The following is a 23,025-nucleotide window of genomic DNA, read 5'->3' on the forward strand; positions in this document are numbered from 1 at the left end:
TCCTTGTACCACAGCCCTATATAACACAGACAGTACTTTTCAGGGCCACTCAACCCTCTTGCAAGGATTTTGTTTTTTTAAGGGGCTTTTAATATAGAGGGGAAGAGAAAGTTGAGTTGCATGAATTGCGTTCTCGTTGCACAACCATTGAATGTCACTCCTAATATTCACTTATTAAGAAAACACTTTCTCCTTCCTTCTCCAGCACAGAGCTTCTATGTGGCACAGAAATTTTATGCACAATTTTGTTGGTTGGTTTCCTAAATGAAATGGGAAGTAGCACACTCCCCATTTCTAACCCACAATACTTTCTAAACCCTTCGATGGGTTGTGTTGGCAGTCTGCTTTCCCACAGGCATACTCAAGGTAGCAAACAAAATTCGACATTGCTGTCAGCAGTTATATCAAACCAGTGCCAAATAATGATATTAAAAATAGAAACTTTAGGATGAAAAAGCCCTAATAGTGCAATAAATAACGGAGGACTGGGTGATACCGGGAGCTGATAAAATCCTGGGGTCACAGCATGGATGTCAATTAGACGGTGGACCTTGGCCTCTCCTACTTAGCAGTCACAGATATCTGCTATGTCAGTAGGAAATATTAGGTTACCTGTTTGGAAGCTTAGTGTTCCAGGCAGATGCTGGATTGTTCATGCAAAATTTTTGTAACAGAGAAGGGGGGAACCTAGTAAATATCCAAAAGTCTATCGTTTTTGCTGATGGAATTCATTATCATTTGTCTTCCTCAGCACCCTCTTTAGATCTGTTCTTCCTTAATATTATTATTTAAGTGACAGTTGAGTCAATCTCCCTGTGACAAGTTAGGTGCTAGATGTTATACTAATGCTTGTATAACATTAGGAAAGCTTGGGAAAGGGCTGCCTGAAAATACCCCATAATTATTATTTTTTTCTTGACATGCCACAGAATTTCCTTGCCCTAAATGGTGTTTAAATGCGAATGTCAATAGAAACTGGTGTTCTAATGAAAGAACAATGTATAAAGATAATCTCACTGCATGCTAAGTATAGATAGCAACAACAAAACCCCCACAAAAACACATTTATAAACCAAGGTTTTCCCCTTTGCAAACAGCTTTTAAAACAGGTGTTATTGTTTTTATATATTAAAAAATGATGTAATTGTTATGGCAACACATTTGAGACTAAAAATATTGACCAGTGATCAATTCCTTAAGTGTTTTATTATATTCTGAGTACCCTGAATATTATACTATATAATATTTTAAGAACAATATGCAGTATATTCAATCTAACCCCAACAGAGTACACGAGGCTAATTGCCAAATACTATTTGAATATGTAGGGATGACCTGCTGCATAGCTGCAGGGCACATGCTTAGCTCTGTTGGTTTAATTTTCAAGGTAATGCTGGGAAAGACCTCAATCTGGAACCCTATTGAGTCTCTTTTAGTTAGTGCAGTCAACACGAAGCTAGATGGGCCATTGGCCTATTTCAGTATAGGTTTGTAAACCACAAACTAGCTAAGCAGGTGAGATTTGATGTAAGCAAATATATTTTCATTTATAGCTTTAAAGGAACTATATCTATTTAAGTCAGGCATGGCCAAACTTGGCCCTCCAGCTAGCTGTTTTGGGACTACAACTCCCATCATCCCTAGCTAACAGGACCAGTGGTCAGGGATGATGGGAATTGTAGTCCCAAAACAGCTGGAGGGCCAAGTTTGGTCATGCCTGATTTAAGTGGATGTATATCACTTCAACAAGTTTATAGAAACTGTATCTTATTACTAGAAAAAACATTTGTGTCTCTAAGATGTTTGGATATCAAACTCTTTTTGCTTACCTACTATCTACTAAATTCCCCAGGGAAGAGCCTTCAGCAAATATCTGTTGGGAGATTTTGGAAGTGAAATTTCTGGAAGCAAGCCTGCAGCTAGGAGCTGTCACTCACAGTTTTCTCCTCAAAGCACTAGGGCAAGCCTTGTGCCACTGAAGAGAATTAGGGTTGATCCAGTGCGGTGCTTTAGAGCATCAAGCTGTCATGGTCACTTTTAAGAAAATTCAAGAAAATGAGTTATGCTAGACCTTTTCACCAGTAGGGTGGCTAATCCTGTTCAGCTGCATATCAGTGGAACTAGGCAGTAACAGATTGCTGTAATCATTATACTTGTTCTTCATGTTGCTTCTCCCCTCCATATGCATCACACACCACCTGAGATTCCAGATATCTATCATGCAGATAGGTGAGAAGGTCAGAGGGTTATACATATGCTGTGAATTTTGTACAGGTCAAGTGTTTGGAATTGATATAATCAAGACATGCATGTTCCAAGTACATCCATCTAATATAGAGAGCTGCAGTGAGCAGAAGCTGTTTAAATATTCAACAATGAAAATAAAGAAATGGAAATGCAGTACAGTGTTCAATATTTAACTATCAGGTTGTTTTTGAAGGGCACAGTAGCGCAATCTAGGCATTTCAGCATATATTCACTTTACAAATGATGCCTAATAACGTTGCAATGATTTGATAATTAATTTGGCTAGAATCATTAGTCAAAAACACTTTGATTTACTAAAATGTTTCTCCCTGATTAGTGTCATGAACCTAGATTTTTCACTGAAAAATATAAACAATGGGTTGGATCTAGACTTGTCATGCAATCCCAAACACGGCTCCACTGATTTCAGCAGGACTTACTCTTGGGAAACTGTATGGTGTGCTTAAAGTAGATCATGCTATGCTCAGTTAAGATAGATCCACAACTGAAAATAGTGTATCTGGTGGCCCTCAAAAAACACAGCTGGTCGTTTGGATCTTTCAGATCAAATAATTTTAGGTGAGGCATTTCAAGGACAGTAAACCAATTTGCTCTTGACTAAAACTTGACTAAAACAACATTGCAAATGGGCTGTCTCTCACTCAGTGGTTACATTTAAGAAAAGCCAACTGTCCTGTTGTTTCTGGAACAGAAGTTAAGGTGAATGAAGATAAAACAGCCCAATAGGGAGTTATCAGTGACAGAATAAACACATTATCATTCCTAGGAGGGATGCTGACAGGCATAAATGAAATCTTCACTGGACATTGCACTTACATACTTCAGTTCGAGATGACCTGCCTTTCACCCTCATTTCCAAGGTCAAAATACACATCAAAATCCTGTTGGCATGGGAAACTGATACATACAGGCTTGTGAAATTTGCAGTTAAGAGGCAGAATACATATATATATTCTTTAAAAGGATATAGCTACTTCAAGTGGGGAATGCTGAATAGAGCATTTCATATCTTGCTTTGGTGGAAAGCAAAGTGAATTGGAAATGGAACTTGGTGTAATCCATCACTTGGCATAGATGGTTCCAGTAATGGCACACTGAACAGGAGAGGGATGTTGCTTATGCTAGATTTCTCCACACACAATTTATGTGAACAGACCTTCTAAGCATATGGATGCATGTGAGCACATAGACAGTCCCCCCAAAGAAACATGCAACCACAGATAGCTGCATCACATATTATGTTGGCATACATGTAGTAGAAAATACTAGGAGACTATACTTGCCTGCTCCTTTCCATCTATGCTGGTAGTCTTATCTGTTACTTACCTTGGATTTATAAGATTTTTTATTTTATTTTAACAAAAACCCAAAATACTTAAAACCTCAACAACAACATTACCACTATTTCATTTCTTTTTCAAGAAAAGACTGAAATTCTCAAAGGTCTTGGGATTTGGCTTAATTATTAGTATGTATTAAATTTGTATACTGTTGTTCATCTGAAGATTCCAGGGCAGTTCACAACTGAAAAATACAAAATGAGAACATATAATACACAATAAAACAAAAACAAGAAACGGGCCAATGACCCCTCTCCCACAAACACATTTTAAACAGCCATAAAATCAGCCGAGCGCCTGGTTGAAGGGAACCGTTTTCACCTGGTGCCTAAAGATATGTAAATAAGGTGCCTGGTGTGCCTCCCTGGGGAGAGCATTCCCCAGACAGGGAGCCACCACAGACAAGGCCCCGTTCTTGTGTTGCCACCCTCTGGACTTCTCGTGGAGGAGGCACATGAAGACAGATAGGAAGTCCACCTATAAAGCACCATTCATGCTCTGACCTTGAACCCAGCTATCCCACAACCAGACACGTTTCTATCTAATTTACAGTGCCTGTGTTTCTAAGTGTCTAAGTTTACATGATCTCGCATGCTCTGCCAGTGTCTTAAATATGAAATATGCTCAGGGTATTTAATGTAAAACTTGTGTACCTAAATTAAACCAAAGTTTTGTACTATCTTCAATTCTGCAGCGATATGTGTGTTTGAAGGCAAAACATACTTTGAAGGTGAAAGAGAAACCGTACGTTCAAACTCAGGGGATTGCATTCTGTTTGAATGCAAGGTAAGATCACTGTTCACTTATTCTCTTCCTTGTAATGTGCCCTTACCCATAATTAAACCTGACAAAAAAAAAATGGTAGCAGTGGCATTCTAGGTTTGCTGTGTTTTGCCAGTTTTTATATCAATCTTAACACACACACACACACACACACAGAGGGTTCTAAGTAAGTTTAAGTCCCTTAGCAGCATGCTTGTTTTGCAAGACAAATATTTTGGGAAAGTGGGGTGTTATTGAACAAGAGAATGCATAAGCAGGTTGCTGGTAACGTCGCTGCACAATATACTGTATTGTGCAACAGTTGCACGAACAGTTTTTGCCAATGCAGCTGTTACATAGGATTCCTTTGTTGAACATTATTATTAAAACTCATCTGACACAGCAGGAAAGCCCATACCAGGGGTCGGCACAGTTTTTGTGGCTTGAGCCGGTTCATGGTCCCGCAGACGTTGTGGTGGGCCGGAGTGTGTGTGTGTGCGCACTCACGCATGCGCAAACGCTATTTCCAGCGCTCCTTCCGGTGCGGAGGAGGAGTGTGCAGCTTCCCATTCCTGCAGCCAATGGGAAGCTGGCCAGCGTCGCGGAAGGCGGTCCCCGCTCTGCTCCATCCTGGTTTAGCTGCACACGGGAGCTGACCATGAGCCGGTTAAACAACCCCCATGGGCCTTAGGTTGCCGACCCCTGGCACATATGCTAGCAGACAGAGGATGCTGGATTTTGTTTTGCTGTTTTGTTTTGCTGTTTTGCTGTTTTGTTTTGATTTCTGTTATCTGAGGAGAAAATTGAGAGCAAGTTTCAAGCCTGCATCTTCCACTCTGCCTTTCCCCTCATCATTGGTAGAAATGAACAGAATAACCAGGAAGTTCTCACATTTAGGACCTGATCCTTATATATAAGGGACGCAGGTGGTGCTGTGGTCTAAAGCACAGAGCCTAGGGCTTGCCAATCAGAAGGCTGCCGGTTTGAATCCCCGCGACGGGGTGAGCTACCATCGCTCTGTCCCAGCTCCTGCCAACCTAGCAGTTCAAAAGCACATCAAACTGCAAGTAGATAAATAGGTAACGCTCCAGTGGGAAGGTAAACGACGTTTCCGTGCGCTGCTCTGGTTCACCAGAAGCGGCTTAGTCATGCTGGCCACATGACCCGGAAGCTGTACGCCGGCTTCCTTGGCCAATAAAGCGAGATGAGCACTGCAACCCCAGAGTTGTCTGTGACTGGACCTAATGGTCAGGGGTCCCTTTACCTTATATATAAAATTCACTTCTTTATAATTATAACTAACTAATAAGCTCTTCATCACCATAGCCATATTGTGTACAACATTTCACTAACTTTGTAATATTGTTTCGTTATAATTATTGAAAGGTTGAGTAGTACGGGATTTTGTTAGTATTTTTGCTTTTACTTTAAAGCTGAATTTTATACAAAGTTTCTTCCTCCAAACAATACTTTCCTGACATATGGCTATTGACTTTTGTAGAGAGAGAAAAGAAAAGAACATTGATAAAACTGAGATCAGTTTATTTAAGCTTCTGGATTGTTGTGAGAAAGGAACTCTGAAAGAAGAATGAGATTTGAATTTCTTCTATCCCTAGCAACCTGCTAGTAATCTATATCAGTGAAATCACCTGTCCTTAAAAAAAAACTTTTTGAAAACATGTTAGGAAAATTACAGCAATTTGGGGTAGAAGGGAAACTATTATTAGTATTTTAATTAAACATTTTGATTCATTGCTTCTCTATGGTTTTGTGCCTATGGATTTTGTTATGAGGTTGAATGATGACAAAAAAAACCTGGCTGATGAGTAACTTACACTTTCCAGCTGCATTTTTATTGCATGCTTTAAATCTGCATATTTTGGTTATTTTTAAAGTACATAATGATCTCCCCTCCCCCAATAGGACTACAAAATGCAACGAATAGTGAAGTCAGATTGTCCCGTCTTGAACTGTCCTGAATCTCAGCAAATCTCCTTATCTAACAGCTGCTGTAAAGTTTGTAAAGGTAAGGCAAATGAAAAAAAAAATACTCTTGCAACCACATGGGGAAATGAACAGCTGAGATACAAAGATTGAGTGAACTGGAGCAAATTTATATATTTATTCATTTAACCCAAAACCGATCTTCACATGGAAACCAAGGTGCGGGATCTAACTAATAGAATGTGGGTGAGCCAACCTGTGAATGGTTCCTCTACTTTCTCTCTCAAGCACCACCCTCTCAAGTGAGTAAGAAGGCCTTCCTGATCCATCCCATCTTTGGGGCCCCAGCAACTCCAGGCAAATGTTACTTGTTGGTACCGAAGGTGCTTCCTAACCTTGCCACTGAGTCCCACAGCCCTGAAGGCAAGTCTTACGACTATGCCACTTAAAGATGCCTGAAGTTGCGCACCAAACCTAAACTGCATCATAACTACCTGCACCTACCTTATAATGTCGTCAATTAACCTCTTTAAAGACTATCCCTCCTCTTAAGTACCAGGCTACCACATCAGTACAGAGCAGGCAAAACAAGCTGCTCAGCAAGGCCAATCTGCTCACGAGCAAAAAATTCATCCTCAGCGCCCCGAAAACAACTAGCCAATGCCTGCACTGTCTATAGGGTGGCAGAATGAAGAGGATGCCGGAAGAATGAGGTGGGCTTAAATAGCCCTCCCACCCACTCCCAGTGTCAGTGTTGCATTCCTCTGCGCATGGAAGCCACTTCTCAGGCCTCTACATTTCCTGAGCAGCTGCAGCAGCTACTTGCCGCCACAACTGGTTTGAGCATGGTGACTGCGGGAATGCTGAAAAATGAAAAAAACTTCTCATGCATCTGATAAAATGAGCAAATGTTTATGCCACAATAGATCTATGAATCTTCAAGGTGCCGTGATACCCGTTCTGTTTTGTTGCTGCCTCAATACAGGCCCGTCTTAGAGGGATCGGCCGCCCTGGCTCAGCGATCCCTCGGCGCCCCCAGCCTGCCGCCTCTCCGCCTGCCTCCCTCCCACGCTGGCCGTCCCTCAGGAGGGGGGGTGGGCGAGCGGGGGATGAGGGGCGTGGCGTTGGAGCGAGTGCCCGCGCTCCGGCGGGCGGAGGATGAGGGGCGGGCGGACGGGCGCTCGCGCACCAGCGGGCGGGCTGCAAGCCGGCCGCCCTCGCCTCCCAGAGCCCCAGCTGGAGTGCTGGAAGGTCGCACAAAGCCCCGTCCGCCCGCCGGCACGCGAGTGCCCGCCTGCCCGTGGGGGCGGGGGCGGGTTGGGGAGGGGGAGCCCGGTATGCCGGCGGGCTCGCGGGGGCGCCCCGGGGTGCCCAGCGCCATGGCGCGCCGCGCCACCGGTCTCTATGGATGAGACGGCTCTGAATCAGTTTGTTTTATATGGGAGGTTGTGGGGCTGCATACACACATCACATAAGTATGAAAAGTTCTTCAGTGGATGAGACGGCTCTGCCTCAATATAGGTACCCTTTTGGAAAAAAACCCTTTTGAAAAGTATCAGCCGGCGACTGTCTGCAAATGGAAGGGAATCTGTCAGCAGAAAGGGGAAGAAAGCAATTTGTGGCATTTCCCCCCACACTCCTGCAGCACTCTCCAACCCCCCCCCCTGTGTGTGGGAAAGTCCCCCAATCCATTGGGGGAAATTTAGAGAGGGTGGGGGGGTGGGGCTCCAGTAGGGAGGTGGGATTGCTGAAAATGGCATCCTTCCATGTTCCAGCTGCTAGAAGGAGGACTGTTGCAGTCACCTAAATAGTAGGGAACATATGGATCGCTTCCATGCTGTTCCTGCTGGGCTGTGATCTTGGCTGATTGTGTGTACTTCATAATAGCTGTAGTTGCTTTATCAGTTAACATGGTTTGCTTTGCTGATAGAACACTGAATTCCCACTTTAATGTTGTTCACTACAGAGAGTTAAAGAAATACAGAGGATTATAGTCTCACATTTATCACATGGCACTTTGAACAGATGGTGTGTGCCCTGATTTGCAATGCAGGGTAAAAGATAAAGGTATTCGCTGGGGTTTTCTTGTCTGCTGTTCTCATCCAGGGTGATATTGGTTCCTTCAAAGCTGTGAACAGTTGCATCTCTCTCTCTCTCTCTCTCTCTCTCTCTCTCTCTCTCTCTCTCACACACACACACACACACACACACACTTATGAAACAAGTTCCCCGTCTCCTGGGTTTCTCCATATACCTGTGTTTCGAAAAATAAAGCCACATTCGGTTCCTGGGTTATCCAGGCACCAAGTATGTAATTAGTGAAATCAGAAGGGACATAAAAATTAAAGGAAAGAATATGACAGAGAATGGATAAGATCCTGGCTATCCTATCTATCGAAATAAACTCAAAAGGACATTTTCACAGATGGATTTAAATTATTTAAATGGCTCTGACGGATATGCTCATTACGATATTTCTTGATTATTCATGGAGACCACACAGGCTTGAGAAGTGTAATTGGCAGGTTTCATGCTTGTTATCAGAACATTCCCATGTCTGTCTGTGTGTGGGGCAGCTTGAATTTGCCTCTCAGGAGCTGCCTACAGATCTTATCTCTGAAAGCCTAAATTAGTATATAATTAATCTCCTGTACTTGCTCCCTTATAGTGCCGCATAGCCACAAGGAGCGTATTGATCAATAATGAAAATGTAACCGCCATCTCCTGTGATGCTCAGGTTCTGACACAAACTGATAGAAGCCGGGAAAAGTCTAGCCTAAGGCTAATACTTTGTCCTTAACTAAGGCTCCTTTGTGAGGGAAGACAGAACAGGACAAAAGCTGCCATAGGACCAAATACTGCTATTCATAAGCAAATAGAAAAGCCATAAATGCTGAGGCTGACATACAGATTGGGAGCAAAGAATGGCTCTTAGTAGACATTCTTGCTTCAGAATTAACTTCTAATTAGCTGGCTGCCCCTGCTGAGGAGCACAGGAGGTGTCTGGGCAGACAACATACAGCTTCCACATCATTTCTGGTAAGCAGCGTTATTGTCCCACAATGGCAGCTGACAATTTCACCTTGTGAATCACTTGCACTGACCATGGCTGTCACATCCTGCCAAGTGTTGAGGACCATTTTACTGAACATTTGAACACAATGAGAAATCCAGGAATGTAAGGTGGGAGAGAGGAGAGAGAATCCACCACTTAGAAGGATGTTACAGGTGACATCACATGCATACTGCCCATAAGTTACCCCTCCCCCCACAAGTAAATGTTTTCTGCATTTGCCCATAGTGACTTGCCCATGAATGCCCTCAGAGATTTATGGCTGGATAAGGCTTAAAACTGGTGCCTTGCACTTCAAAACACTATAATAAACGATTACATTTTTCTTTAGCATTGACCATTGTCAAGAGGTGTTAACTGTTAATTAAAGACAGATAGTTGAATTCACCTATGATATTTAACTAGATTATATACTGGACATGGGTGGTGCTGTAGTCTAAACCACTGAGCCTCTCGGGCTTGCCAATCAGAAGGTCAATGGTTTGAGTCCGCATAACAAAGTGAACTCCCGTTGTTCTGTCCCAGCTGCTGCCAACCTAACAGTTCGAAAGCATGCCAGTGCAAGTAGATAAATAGGTACTGCTGCGACAGGAAGGTAAACAGCATTTACGTGCACTCTGGTTTCTGTCATGGTGTTCCGTTGCACCAGAAGTGGCTTTGTCATGCTGGCCACATGACCTGGAAAGTTGTCTGTGGGCAAACACTGGCTCCCTTGGCCTGGAAGCGAGATGAGCGCTGCAACCCCATAGTTGCCTTTGACTGGAGCTAACTTTTTTCTCCTTTTAGATTTTAGATTATAATGATGATAGCACTGATCTGGGTCCAGTTGAACATAAATTTTCCTCTTGATCTTTAGAAGCCTTGGTTTAGTTCCCACAGTGGCAACCACCACTTCAAGTGTTTTGATAATCATAATCAAGTTAGCCTTTGCCAGCCTGTGTAGTTTTGGACCATTATTATTATTATTTATTAAATTTGTATACTGCCCTATACCTGCAGGTCTCAGTGCTGTGTTAGCTGGGGCTAATGGGAGTTGTGGTCCAGAAAACCTGGAGGGCACCATGTTGGCAAACACTGCTCCTAAGTACTTGAAAATGATAGAGGTTGTGAACTATAATGGTTGTTGAGGAAGAAACTACTCACCAGTCCTGCTGATAAGGTGCTAGGCTCTAAGTATCAAAAACAAAATTCATATGGTAGCAGCTGGTGGGGCATTATTGCTCACTTGGCTTTTCAATGCCGTGTGTTGCTACCAGGTACCAAGAGGGAAAGTGAGAGGAGCTGGAGGCAGTGGGGAGTTTAGTATGGTGATGTGCAACTCCACCACGTCAAGCTCCCTGCTGCCTCTCTCCCGCTCTCAGTACCCAGCAGCAGTGAATGCCACTAGGAAGCCAAGTGAGTAACATCACCCTGCCCTGGCAGAAACTACCGAATATATATTTAACTATATATATATATATATATATATATATATATATATATATATATATATATATATATATACACACACACACACACACACACATACACACACAGAGAGAGAGAGAGAGAGAGAGAGAGAGAGAGAGAGAGAAATGGTCATGTGGCCCAATAAAGACATGAATGGATATATGTAACAGTAAAACTACTTAAACTTCAATTCTAAAAGGTTAAAATTAGTTGGAATTGTGCTGCTGACTTCAGAAGGAACTGAATAGCATACTTCAGTTGTTCAGAGTTTCTAAGCATCATTTTTACTTACTTTTAGGCCATGACTTTTGCTCTGAAGGACACAAGTGCTTGGAGAATTCTTTCTGCAGGAACCTTGAAGATAGGGCTGTCTGTAGCTGCCGGGATGGATTCCGAGCCCTCCGAGAGGACAATGCATACTGTGAAGGTAAATCTTTGTAAATAAATCTGTTTCAGGTATAATAATTAGTGTGGATTACTGCAAAAAGTATGTATTAATTCACAACTTGTCAAAGTGATGGGCTCATTAAATTCAGGGGATTTAATTTAAAGCATATTAATCAGCTGAAGTAATTATCTCTCCAATTAAGGTTCTCCCTTTCCTAAAAAAAATAATCTGATCTGTGTCAAAGTAATATGTTAATACAACTGAATTCTTGATTTGGAAATTAATATATTACTATAGTATGTACTTTTTTCCATTCAGATCTCACTCAGATAAGCTAAAATTCAAATAACGTGTCATTTTAATATAACTCCTGAGTTGTTACATCTCTTAATTAACCCCCAGGTATATTTATGTTACCTTAAAGGTTGTATAAAGTAAGCAACAGGAGATAGATGTGCTGATGTGCTGGAAAGCACATTTGTGCTTTTACAATTTCTTCAAAGTTCCAGGCCAGTTTGTGATCAAGGCCAGATGACATGCATTCTAAGGCATTAGAGCCTGTGTGGTGTAGTGGTTAAGAGCGGTAGACTCGTAATCTGGTGAACTGGGTTCGCGTCTCCACTCCTCCACATGCAGCTGCTGGGTGACCTTGGGCTAGTCACACTTCTCTGAAGTCTCTCAGCCCCACTCACCTCACAGAGTGTTTGTTGTGGGAGAGGAAGGGAAAGGAGAATGTTATCTGCTTTGAGACTCCTTAGGGTAGTGAAAAACCGGGATATCAAATCCAAACTCCTCCTCCTCCTCCTCTTCTTCTTCTTCTTCTTCTTCTTCTTCTTCTTCTTCTTCTTCTTCTTCCGGTTATTGCCTGATGCCTTTTGATGGAATGAGCTCAGCTGTGAGTCAGCAAGTATTGAATATGGAGAATGTGTAGGTGCTTGTACGAACCACCTCTTGTATACTTGGCTACCATATGGAGAAACATTATTGCTATGTTTGGCCACCTGGATACTCTGAAATAGAAAAATGCCAAGGCATTGAAATTATGAGAGATATCCATTATCTTTCTTTCCCACCACCATTTCCTCCTGGCAGGGCATGCTGAAGTAGAACAGCATGTAACTAAATATTTCCTTCTCCATTAATTACAAGTCTGTAAGCAATTACTTTGTCAGGTGAACCTGGGAAATAATTGCATTTGAAAAGCTTTATTTGCAATATCTGTATTAAAATGTAGCTAAGCATGAACAAAATAATTGGTTTTACTTCTCAGGACAAATAAAATAATTATTGGCTGTTATCGTTGCAATTCTGGAATAGGTTGGGGTTTTTTTATGGCAGTTGTAGAAAATCTCTCCCCCCCCCCCGATGTTGCTGGAACACCCTTAATCCATGGTCATTGGCCAGGCTTGGCACTGATGGAAGCTGCTGTTCTGCAACATCTGGATTGCCAAAGGGTTCCCCATACGCAGAGGCTGCAGTTGTAGTCACTGAAAAAAATGCTTTCTGCACTATAAAGCTGAAGTTCACTACTGAGTAGAGATACATAGGGCTGCACTGCGTGTGGTCTATATTATGCAGTTATAATTGTTTGTGGCTGTTGAGATTGTTAATAATAATAATAGAAGGAACGTGTTTGATGCCAGCCATGAAGGCAAATGGTAAACCTATTTTTCCACTGATGAAGCATTTTCTAAAGATGCAGTATTTGAGAGATGAGAGGTAAATCAAACATGCCAATGAAAACACTAGCAAGACTTGTATCACCTGTAGAGTTGATAATTAATTTATGGTTTTGAAATCCTTGTTGGCTTTTTAAAAAGGATTGCATCACGAAATCACCAAAAATCAACACATGATCCTAAGGATATTTGCATAGGAGCATGTCTTCTTTATTTAAGGGGGAATTTCTCCCAGTAAATCTGGATGATTTGAAGTCCACAAGACTGTTAGTTGGCAATGATTGAGCTCTTAGAATTAAATTGGTATAGTAAGTTAATATTTTCACATTGCTTTCTGTTCAGTATTTTGTGTTCAGTATTTTAATGTAAATTTCTGCTAATACACACATTTCAGTATGCAATTTTACATATTATGTGTATTCCATATTATACACATTTTTGAAAGCAATTTCTCCTAATAGTGTGCATTTTTGTATGTTATTTTCACTAATTAACCATTTTCGTGGAAACTTTCCCCTGACCTATGTACTTTTGTACAATTTCTTTGGCTGCGGTATTTCATTTCAAAATTTGGAGAAGTGTGAATGTCAGAGGATAGCTATGTTTCTGTTCATTTAAATATATAATGAAGCAAATTTCTACTGCATCCCTACTTCTGACTACCTTGTTGAGAGCTCCTTGACATTAAATGCCCACTTCTGTTTTTCTTGCTGTTAGCTGTCATATCTTCTAAGGCAACATCTGTATTCACCTGCCTCTGGCTAATTAGGTGCTGTGAATAAATTTGCCCATTCCATTTTTAAAACAGCTATTTGTAATCCAACACAATCTCTTGCTTTCTCATACTACAGGTCATAAGGCGAATCTAAATCCCATTACGTACACTGCCATCAACCAATTTTTAATTTGTGCTAAGAGGGTGGGGGGACATTTTCAGAACTGTTGCTACAGTAGCTTGTTTTAGATATTCACAATGTTATGTCTTAATTAAAAATAAAATAGATAGAAACTCCACTAAAATGTATGGGAGTTGAGCCATTAATTTCAGTAGGCATCAGGTGCGGCAACTCTAGGGGGCTGAGGTGTCACCCCTGGTAGGCAATCTCTATGCTGTTTGAAACCCCTGTTACAGCGAAATATTAGATATTAAAACTAATATTAGATATTGTTGATTGTGGGAAATTAACTGACACGATGAACAGGATACCATCAGACATAAGCCAAAAAATATAATAAAAAATCAATGGAAATATCTCAATGATTACTTGAGTAAACAAGGAGTGAATGAGAGATTTTGGTTATGTTTAGAATAAGTTTAAATAAATATGAGAAGGTTCGGAAGAGACCCGAAATTTTGTATATAATGAATGTTTATAGTTTAAAAATGACAGATGGAATGATGTAGAAATTAGAAAATGAATCGTTGTATAAGCAGTGGAAGTACATTTAGAAGAATAAGTATGCTTTCTTTTTCCTCTTTCCCTCTCCTTTTTTTCCTTCCCCCCTCCCTCTTCACGTCTTTCTTTTCTCTCTCTCTCTTTCTTTCCTTTTCCTTTCTTATATTTTTCTACATTTCTTCCCCCTTTTCTTTCTCTTAATCCACCCTGTTTCCCTTTCCTCTTCATTAAATGGAAAACTTTTACAAATTTTTATAAGTTACATAAGTTATGGAATATGTTTTTTTTCTCGTTTGGGTTTGGTTGTTGCTATTGTTCTTCATTATTGTTCTCCATCTGTATTTATCTGTATATATTTGTATTTTAATAATTATAATAAAGTTAAATTAAAAAAAAAGAACAGGATGATGTGAAGGGAAGGCCACCACGAGGCATTCTCGGGGGCTCCTTTTATTGAAAACTCACAGCTAGGTTAAACATTAACATACAGAGAGAACTCCAAAGTACCAAATAAGGTATGGTGTGCCTTCTAATACCAAATATGGAAGTTGCTCCTATGGTTACACCCACATGACATCGTCATTGTGTACATGCTCTCCTCTCACTTACTCACCCCTCCCACTGAACACCTCATGATCCCCCAGTACTTTTCCAGCTATTCCTTTGTTCTCCTGCTCTGCCTAAACATGTGTTTCCCAACTTGGTGCCCACAATGCCCACAGAGCCATATGGTGTGCCAATTGAAGGCTCTGTAGCTTGGTTAATTAAGTGTGGTATCTTGGTTAATTAGTGTGGCATGCCAACACTGTATATTAATTATTCTATCTTGATAGAAGGGCGTGGCATGCCAGCGCATGGCTAAACTATAATTTCCACAAACCCCATTTGTTCTATGTAGTACAGTATGCCTTGACAAATTTGTCCTTTATAATGGGAGGCAGTGTGGTTGTTTTACTGACATCTTTTTAAAGGTTTATGGTGATTCTGAGTACATATTTCTGGCAGAATAAACATCATTTTCACTTGACTGCTGTGCAGAGTTATCCTTTAAAATTTAATGAGGACATTCAATCGGTGGTAAATTTCTACCCATATCTTCCAAAATTAGGTCAAGTTTTATTTACTAGCTGAAATAAATAGATGGCTGGATTTTATTTTATTTTAAAGGCTGGGTGGGGAATTGTACTACTTCACAAAAGGCAGTTAGTTCTAAGGAGCTCACACTCAATATTAGTTTGTGATTCCCGATTGATTTAAAGATTCCTGCATCATGATATGGTTGGTGATGCCAAGGGTTCTAGTAGATGCCTGCACAGTCTGAAAGCTGGTGCACAATTCACTACAGCAGAGTTCAGTTTCCAAAATCCCAGCCCTGTGTTCCTATGCTACACCTAGTTGAGACGTGAGCAGCCTCCTGGGACATAGACACAGTTCAAAATAACCATGGCTGTCTCACTGAGCATGTATTTCTTCAAAGCTTGGCATTTTGGAAAGGTCAGCTGCTGAAGATATGAGGAAAGAAGTAGCAAGATATGTATCAGTTTACGTTTATATTGAGGTATCTTCAAGTGATCAGAGACTGTCCCAGGGAACAATAACCATTAGTGCCCTGTGTGTTGCAGCCACTAGAACAGAAAGGATGCTTGATATCATGTGAATGGATGAAATCACTCAGAAAGTAGGTTTTCTTCTTCTGCTTTGTACTTTCCCTGGTCCTGCTACATATCTTCTTTGAATGCTTTTATCTAGCCAGTATGTGCCCTTGAACTGTGATAATGTATCTTGCTTGCCGAGATGGAGTATGGAGGGGTGTGTGTGTATGTGTAGATGTCAGGGGCAGGTGACAGGAGCAGCTCAGTAATAACTCACATGGCGTCACAACTCTTTATTCAAAGAAGCAAACAGCTCAAGAGGTCAGGCCTAGTGAGCACAGCAACCCTTCCTGGTAGGTCTTGCCCCATTGAGGCAGTTGTGAGGACTGAAGGTCCCTGCCTTTCCACAGTTGCCTATGCCTCCTCCTCCTCTGGGTTCTCCCAAGGCAATCTGAGATTCTGTTGATGCATCTGTCTCTGCTCCACCCTCTTCATACCTCTTCTGGTCCTGGGAGACCATGTGACCCCTAGAAGATTGCCCATCACGGAATGTGCCACTTAGGCAGAATAAGGTTCCAACCCCTGGCATAAGAACCTGAGACAGGAAACCCTTGTAAGAGTAGAACACAACAAAAGTCCACAGTGAGTATGTATTAAGGGAGGGGGGCAACCACATGAGATTTAATGGCTCTTGCCTTAATGAATACTCTTCATTATGAAGTATGAAGTAGTGTTAGAAGACCATCTTTGATGCTTTAGTTTTTATCTTCTACCGGTATTTGAAATTATACAATAGTTTCAACATGTAAATATGTGCTTAATTTTCATTTCTGTTTCTTCCAGATTAATCAACTGATGCTTTGCTTGATGAATCTGCCAATTAAACTTTTTAAAGTCTACCAATCTAATGTGTGTGCATAGATACCTATATGTAAATGACACTAAAACAGCAATAAATATAAAAATAGTTGTATTAAATGTCATTGTTATTACTGTCAGTCATAGCTGAAGGCGTTTAGATATGTTTTCCTCTCATATATTCGTAATTATAAAACAATTTTTTGAAGCTTTTGCGAAAGGTAAAGCCGGCTGCTTTATTCATAGATTCATCTATGAATCAATGCATCACAACTGGTGATTTGGGTTGTTGCAAACTGATCCTATGAGTAATGTACTGTAAAAGGCACAGGCAAATGCTCCAGTGTGCAAGCTGCTTTCTAGCCTGTGTAAACAAAAGGAAACCCCAGCAGTGCTTGCTCAATTGGCCTCGTTTCTCTGTCCACAGATGCTGATGAATGTGCTGAAGGAAGGCATTACTGTCGGGAAAATACCATGTGTGTAAACACACCAGGATCATTCATGTGCATCTGCAAAACAGGTTACATCAGGATTGATGATTACTCATGTACAGGTAAGAGACAGAAGTTAGTCAGTGAAAAGTCTCCATATTTCCAATGTTTTGAAAACGCTACTTTGCTTATGGATAACAGCACTTTTATTTCCTGAATGGGAAGCGGCGGTGTCATGGCCGCCACATCACAAATCCTGCTGTTTGGCCTGGCCACATCAGAAGGTGGGAACTCTTTCGTGTTCTTGTTTTGCTGCAACACCCCCAGGCTGGCACAGCTGAAAAGCCCAAACTGCTTTAGATCCAATAGATTCAAAGTCACCAGTGCCTGCTTTGCCCCAAGACACCCTGTTTTGAGGAGAACAACCGGTAGCCAGGGGTGTACCTAGGGGTTGGCTAGGTTGGCCCCTGCCCAGGTGAGTGAAAAAAATTGTGCCTCTTAACTCTGGCTCGGAGTGGCTATGAACCCATCTGCCTGTTTGTGTGCTTCTCAAGCTCATTCCTCCACTGCTCTGGGTGGCTGGGCAATACATGTAGGCTCCTCTGACAAGGGAGCAAGGGACAGAGGATGCCAATGCAGCTCCTTGTGAAGGGTGCAAGGGAGCCTAGGTAGGCTGGTGGTAGCTTCCTTCCTTGTTGGGTGCAGTACAGTCCTCTACAGAGCGCAGCTTAGTGGAGGGTCTGTTCCAGTTTATCCTAAACCCACCCAGTGGGGGTTAGGACTGCACTGTAAAGGAAGCAAGAAAGTTAGTACATTTAAAAAGTTTCCTAAGCGACAGCTATCGTGAATCTAGCCCCAAATCAACTTGGTGGCAGGGCAAATGTTTAATTAGGTTTTTAATTGGGGGGGGGGGAGAGAGAAGGAAACACTGCATCTCATTCCTCTTCCCCTGACCACACTGGAAGTAGGAGGGGTCAATCCTGCTGTGCGCTGCCTCCCCAGCACATTCTCTGTGGAAACATGCTGGCAATGCAGATTCCTGCAACCAGCATGATTGAGTACTCCACTCACTAACTGGCGAGCAGATGATTCAATCCTGCTTTGGGTCTGCTTTCCCAGTGAGAGAATACACGGAATCTGTCTTCCTCTCCTTTTTCTCACTGATAGCCCACCTTTTGACAGCCTCATGTTTCTCCAGGCAACCAGATGGGGGGTGATCCAGGGCTGTTTCCAGATAACTCCAGGCTTCAGCCTGGATCCCACCCTCCCTGATTTAGTATGGGATGTAACAAATCCAGTGCACAGCCCTAGTATATGCACATACTATAGCTTTATCTGGATTATACCAGATTGTATATCATGCATGTGTGATGATGTCATCATTACATACCACCATTCTGAGTCCTTTATAAGTCTGTCCTGAGGGGCACAGTGGTGTTCCATATAGACTACAGTTGTACAGATCCTGAGATCAATTAGTAAATTATTTGCATACTTGCTTTTAGTTGCATAGCTATATGTTTCAGTGATATCACAATCATATGCTGCTTGATCTGTGGATAGCTAATAATATATATAACTCATTTACTGGTTTCACAAACCATCAATAAATTGAACCCTATACTTGTTTCCTTTAAGCTGCCTAGAAGCAATTATAAGCTGAATTGAATAAGTGACTTGAGATGAAAATAATACAACACTTGAAATGTTAGTTTGTTGGAACTCATTAGAAGTTCCTTAACTCAAAATGAAATATAAATTTGGTTACGAACTGCAAGTTATTTTCATATAAACTATAAATCTTGGTAGCACAACAATAAAACTGTTATGGCTGTGAAGAGATTAAATTATAAGAGAAGTTTTTAAGCAGCTATTATGCTGCAATTTGCTTAATGACGACTGAGAGCATTTACAAATACAACCACGATCCGTGTTTACAATGATTACTGAAAAGGAAGAGCAGTTCCATTTGAGAGCACAGTGGTACCCCGGGTTAAGAACTTATTTTGTTCTGGAGGTCCGTTCTTAACCTGAAACTGTTCTTAACCTGAGGTACCACTTTAGCTAATGGGGCCTCCCGCTGCTGCCGCACCACCTCCGCACGATTTCTGTTCTCATCCTGAAGCAAAGTTCTTAACCTGAGGTACTATTTCTGGGTTAACAGAGTCTGTAACCTGAAGCGTCTGTAACCGGAAGTGTATGTAACCTGAGGTACCACTGTAGTGAATGCCTTTGACCTTACGTTTTGTAGAATGCATCAAAGTGGCATTTGCAAAAATGTTATATAAATATACTTCTTCCTCATCAACATATTAAAGTGAATGATGTCAAACCAGATGCACAGTTCTTCATAGTTGAGAACAGGAACAGTGGCAGAGGTGGCCTTGTACCGTGTTTCTCCTAAAATAAGACACCGTCTTATATTTTTTTTCGCTCAACAAAACACAGTATGGCTTATTTTCAGGGAATGTCTTATTTTAACTGTGTCACAGCGGTACGCTGCATAGCCACGCCTCTCCAGGCTGTTTTAATGGGAAATAATAAGTCACTATGGCTTATTTTCGGGGTATGGCTTATTTTTGGGGAACGGCTTATATTTCGCAAATGCATAGAAATCCTGCTATGGCTTATTTTATGGCTATGTCTTATTTTAGGAGAAACAGGGTAGTTTGGTCCCAAGCTTGTTGCTATGCTACAAGGTTTCCAGAAAAGCTGCAAAAGTCAGCATGCTATACTTGTGAAATCCTGAACATGCAATCTTTGTTAAATCTAGTAGCATTATTAATGGGAAGCAGAGAAGATGGTTTTTCATACTTCCATTTTTTTAATGAAACCCAAACCTTTTTTTTTTATAACCAGTTTTTCCTAATTTCATTTTTTTTCTTCCCAAGCCCAAATGCAGCTGGGAGCAGCTGTTTATAGCATCCAATTATAATGGGACCTGTTTCTTTCTTTGTCTTGTTAACACACCTGCTCTCTTTGCCCCCATACCTATTAATCAAGCTGTTCTGGAACCCAGATGCCGTCTTGTTCAATGCCACAGCCAGCTTTAATGCAAGTTTAGGTCTCTAAGGGCTTCTCTCTGGTACTTGCCAAATGAAGGAACACCCTATAAATCTGCACACAATAGGGGAGGTGAGAGCTGTAGAAACCAGCTGTCCCTCAGTGAGATTAATAATAATAATAATAATAATAAGTGGGAGAGTAGAGCTTTGAGCAAAGCAGGCAATTTTTTTAAAAAGCAGATTTTCCATGTAGGCACTTGCATAAATTGTGGAGAACAGGAATGGAAAGGGCAAGAATAATCCATTTTGGCCAGTGCAATGATACACTTTTAAAATACAGGACTGAGACACTGTTTAGATTAGTAACTGTTGAATGGATTCTTTAAAAATGGTAATTCTCACAATTTACGTGTGTGTGTGTGTGTGTGTGTGTGTGTGTGTGGAAAAAGAGCCTTTGGCACAAACTGCTGTACTTGTGGTTGGTGTCAGCCATGTTTTCGAATGAGTACTTTCACTCAGCAGCCACCTGCATTCTTAGAATCAGTTTGTTTTATATGGGAGGTTGTGGGGCTGCATACACACATCACATAAGTATAAAAAGTTCTTCAGTTCTTTGGTTAAGATATTGATACACAGCCTGCTTTCATTTGTTAGAAGTGGGTTTTTTTTGTCCTTTAGAATAAAATTGCAAAGTGGCTCTTCAAACCCGTATTGAGTGTGTTTGCGCATACAGTTAATGTTAAACAATGCAGCGTTTAAACAATATGGCCTCATTATCTTTGACATCTCTTAATGTCTATTTTAAATGCCAACAAAGATCACTAGTTGTCTGGTAATTTATTCTGAGTTTCTGGCAAATGTGCTTATCTGCCACTTCAAATGCTGCTTCACATTCTGCTGCTATAAACCCCTTTACTAATTTCATTATGGTTTCATGTTCATTTAAAAATGGGATGTGTGTGTCACCTCAAGCATTATAATTCAATGATCACATTCCTGTTGATCATCATCAGCCCATTTGGGTGTCCCTACTGTTTACATGAGGACGCGGGTGGTGCTGTGGGTTAAACCACAGAGCCTAGGACTTGTCGATCAGAAGGTCGGCGGTTCGAATCCTCGCGATGGTGTGAGCTCCCGTTGCTCGGTCCCAGCTCTTGCCAACCTAGCAGTTCAAAAGCACGTCAAAATGCAAGTAGATAAATAGGTCAGGGGTCCCTTTACCTTTACCTTTACTGTTTACATGTAAGGCAGGATAGTGGCAAGACTGGGACTACATATCCACACTAGTGGAGCTGCTGAAGTTTGTACTTCCTAGCTATCACAACAGATGGGCTTTTGGACATTTATGCAACAAAAATAAGTCACTTTGATCTACTTAAGCTGTAGGATGCTCCATAGATCCCCCCAGATACCCTTTTGGGTAGAAATGTATTGTAACACATAAAACGTAAAATCTGACACTATCATCAGAAAATAGGAAGGTATAATGGAGGTCCATCTGGACTGAGTTGAGGGATAGCACAAAATTGGAATAGATATTGCTCTGGGGCTGCTGTCTAGGGCTGTGAAGGCAGGAGAAACCCAGTGGAGCTGTAGGCAGATAAAATCAGTGGCCATTTATTTACTTACTATACCTTACATCCTGCCTTTCTTCCAGGGAGCTCAAGGTGGAGTACAGGGTTTGCACACCCATCCTTTTATCCTTACATATGCAAGCCTGAGAAAATCAGTAACTGCATACCCCTCAACCATCCCACTTTGAGTGGGACATCCTGCAATGTCCTGGGGTTTTTTTTGGTCCAGTGCTCTGGCACGAGTCGGCTGGTTTGCACCAGAGCACTGGACCAAAAGACACTTGTTTTTGGTCTTATGCTCTGGCACAAATCAGTTGGCTCCATGAGAGCTCAGGACCAAAAAACTATGAGTGTCTCAATTGATCAGAGGGATGTTGGAAGGTATGTGACTGGCCAAAAGTCATCCAGCAAACTTCATTGCTGGGGGGGTGGATTTGAACCCTGGCCTCTCAAGCCCTAGTTAAAAACTGTAACCCCCACAACACACTGGCTCTCTGAGGATAAATTTGTTTTGAATATTTTTTTGTGCATGTGTGGATTCCATATAAAGTACTTTGAACATTCCAGGTTCTGTTAGTTTCTAACTCACATCAGCCTTAGCCAGCATGGCCAATAGTCAGGAATGATGGGACTTGTAGTCCAACAATATCTGAAGGCCAGAGATTCTCCATTCCTGGTATAAATATATAGAATTTTGTCTGAATTCAGTAGCGCTAAGCTAAGAAAGCATGATGAGACAATAAACAATAGTTTGACCTCAATGATGAGATCATATTTAAACAGAATTTTTTCTTATACATAAACATTTGTTCAGCTTTTTTTTGTCTTTACCATTCATTCACATGCAAAGTCTTTGTATTGTTTGTGTTCATAACCCCAATGACATGTCAGATTAAAACAGATGATAGCTAATTAGCTAGCAAATTGATGTTAAAATGATAGGAATTTGTTTGTTTAAAAAGCAGTGAATTTACACAGCTTTCATCAGTATTGGTCTTTAATTAATGGGATTTCAGGAAATCAGTATCCGCATAACAATATTACAAGCACGTTGAGGTTAGGATTGCACTGACAAGATAAGAAGCAAAGTCCCATAAAGTGATCACCAGGGGAAAATATATTGTCAGTAACAGTAATTACAGCAGGTAATTGTGTCATTTGCTCTGTTTCAGTCTACTGAGCAATGAACCTACCAGCTGCAACATGCTTTCCCCCCTTTGATCTTCAGGGTTTTTAGAAAATCTCACACAGCTTAGTAATGAAGA

At 41.2% G+C, this 23,025-nt stretch overlaps 1 protein-coding gene across 2 annotated transcripts in view; it reads left to right on the plus strand.

Moving 5' to 3' along the window:
• The window catches only part of NELL2 (neural EGFL like 2), a 114,467-nt gene that overhangs the window by 47,529 nt on the left and 43,913 nt on the right, over nucleotides 1–23,025 (plus strand). For both annotated transcript variants that reach the window (XM_033161656.1, XM_033161655.1), the window contains exons 10-13: nucleotides 4,303–4,394; nucleotides 6,294–6,396; nucleotides 11,135–11,263; nucleotides 17,178–17,303. In XM_033161656.1, the coding sequence (XP_033017547.1) occupies nucleotides 4,303–4,394; nucleotides 6,294–6,396; nucleotides 11,135–11,263; nucleotides 17,178–17,303 (450 nt within the window). The remainder of the gene's footprint in view (nucleotides 1–4,302; nucleotides 4,395–6,293; nucleotides 6,397–11,134; nucleotides 11,264–17,177; nucleotides 17,304–23,025) is intronic.

This window comes from Lacerta agilis, chromosome 10, assembly GCF_009819535.1.
Source record: "Lacerta agilis isolate rLacAgi1 chromosome 10, rLacAgi1.pri, whole genome shotgun sequence".
Taxonomy (NCBI): domain Eukaryota; kingdom Metazoa; phylum Chordata; class Lepidosauria; order Squamata; family Lacertidae; genus Lacerta; species Lacerta agilis.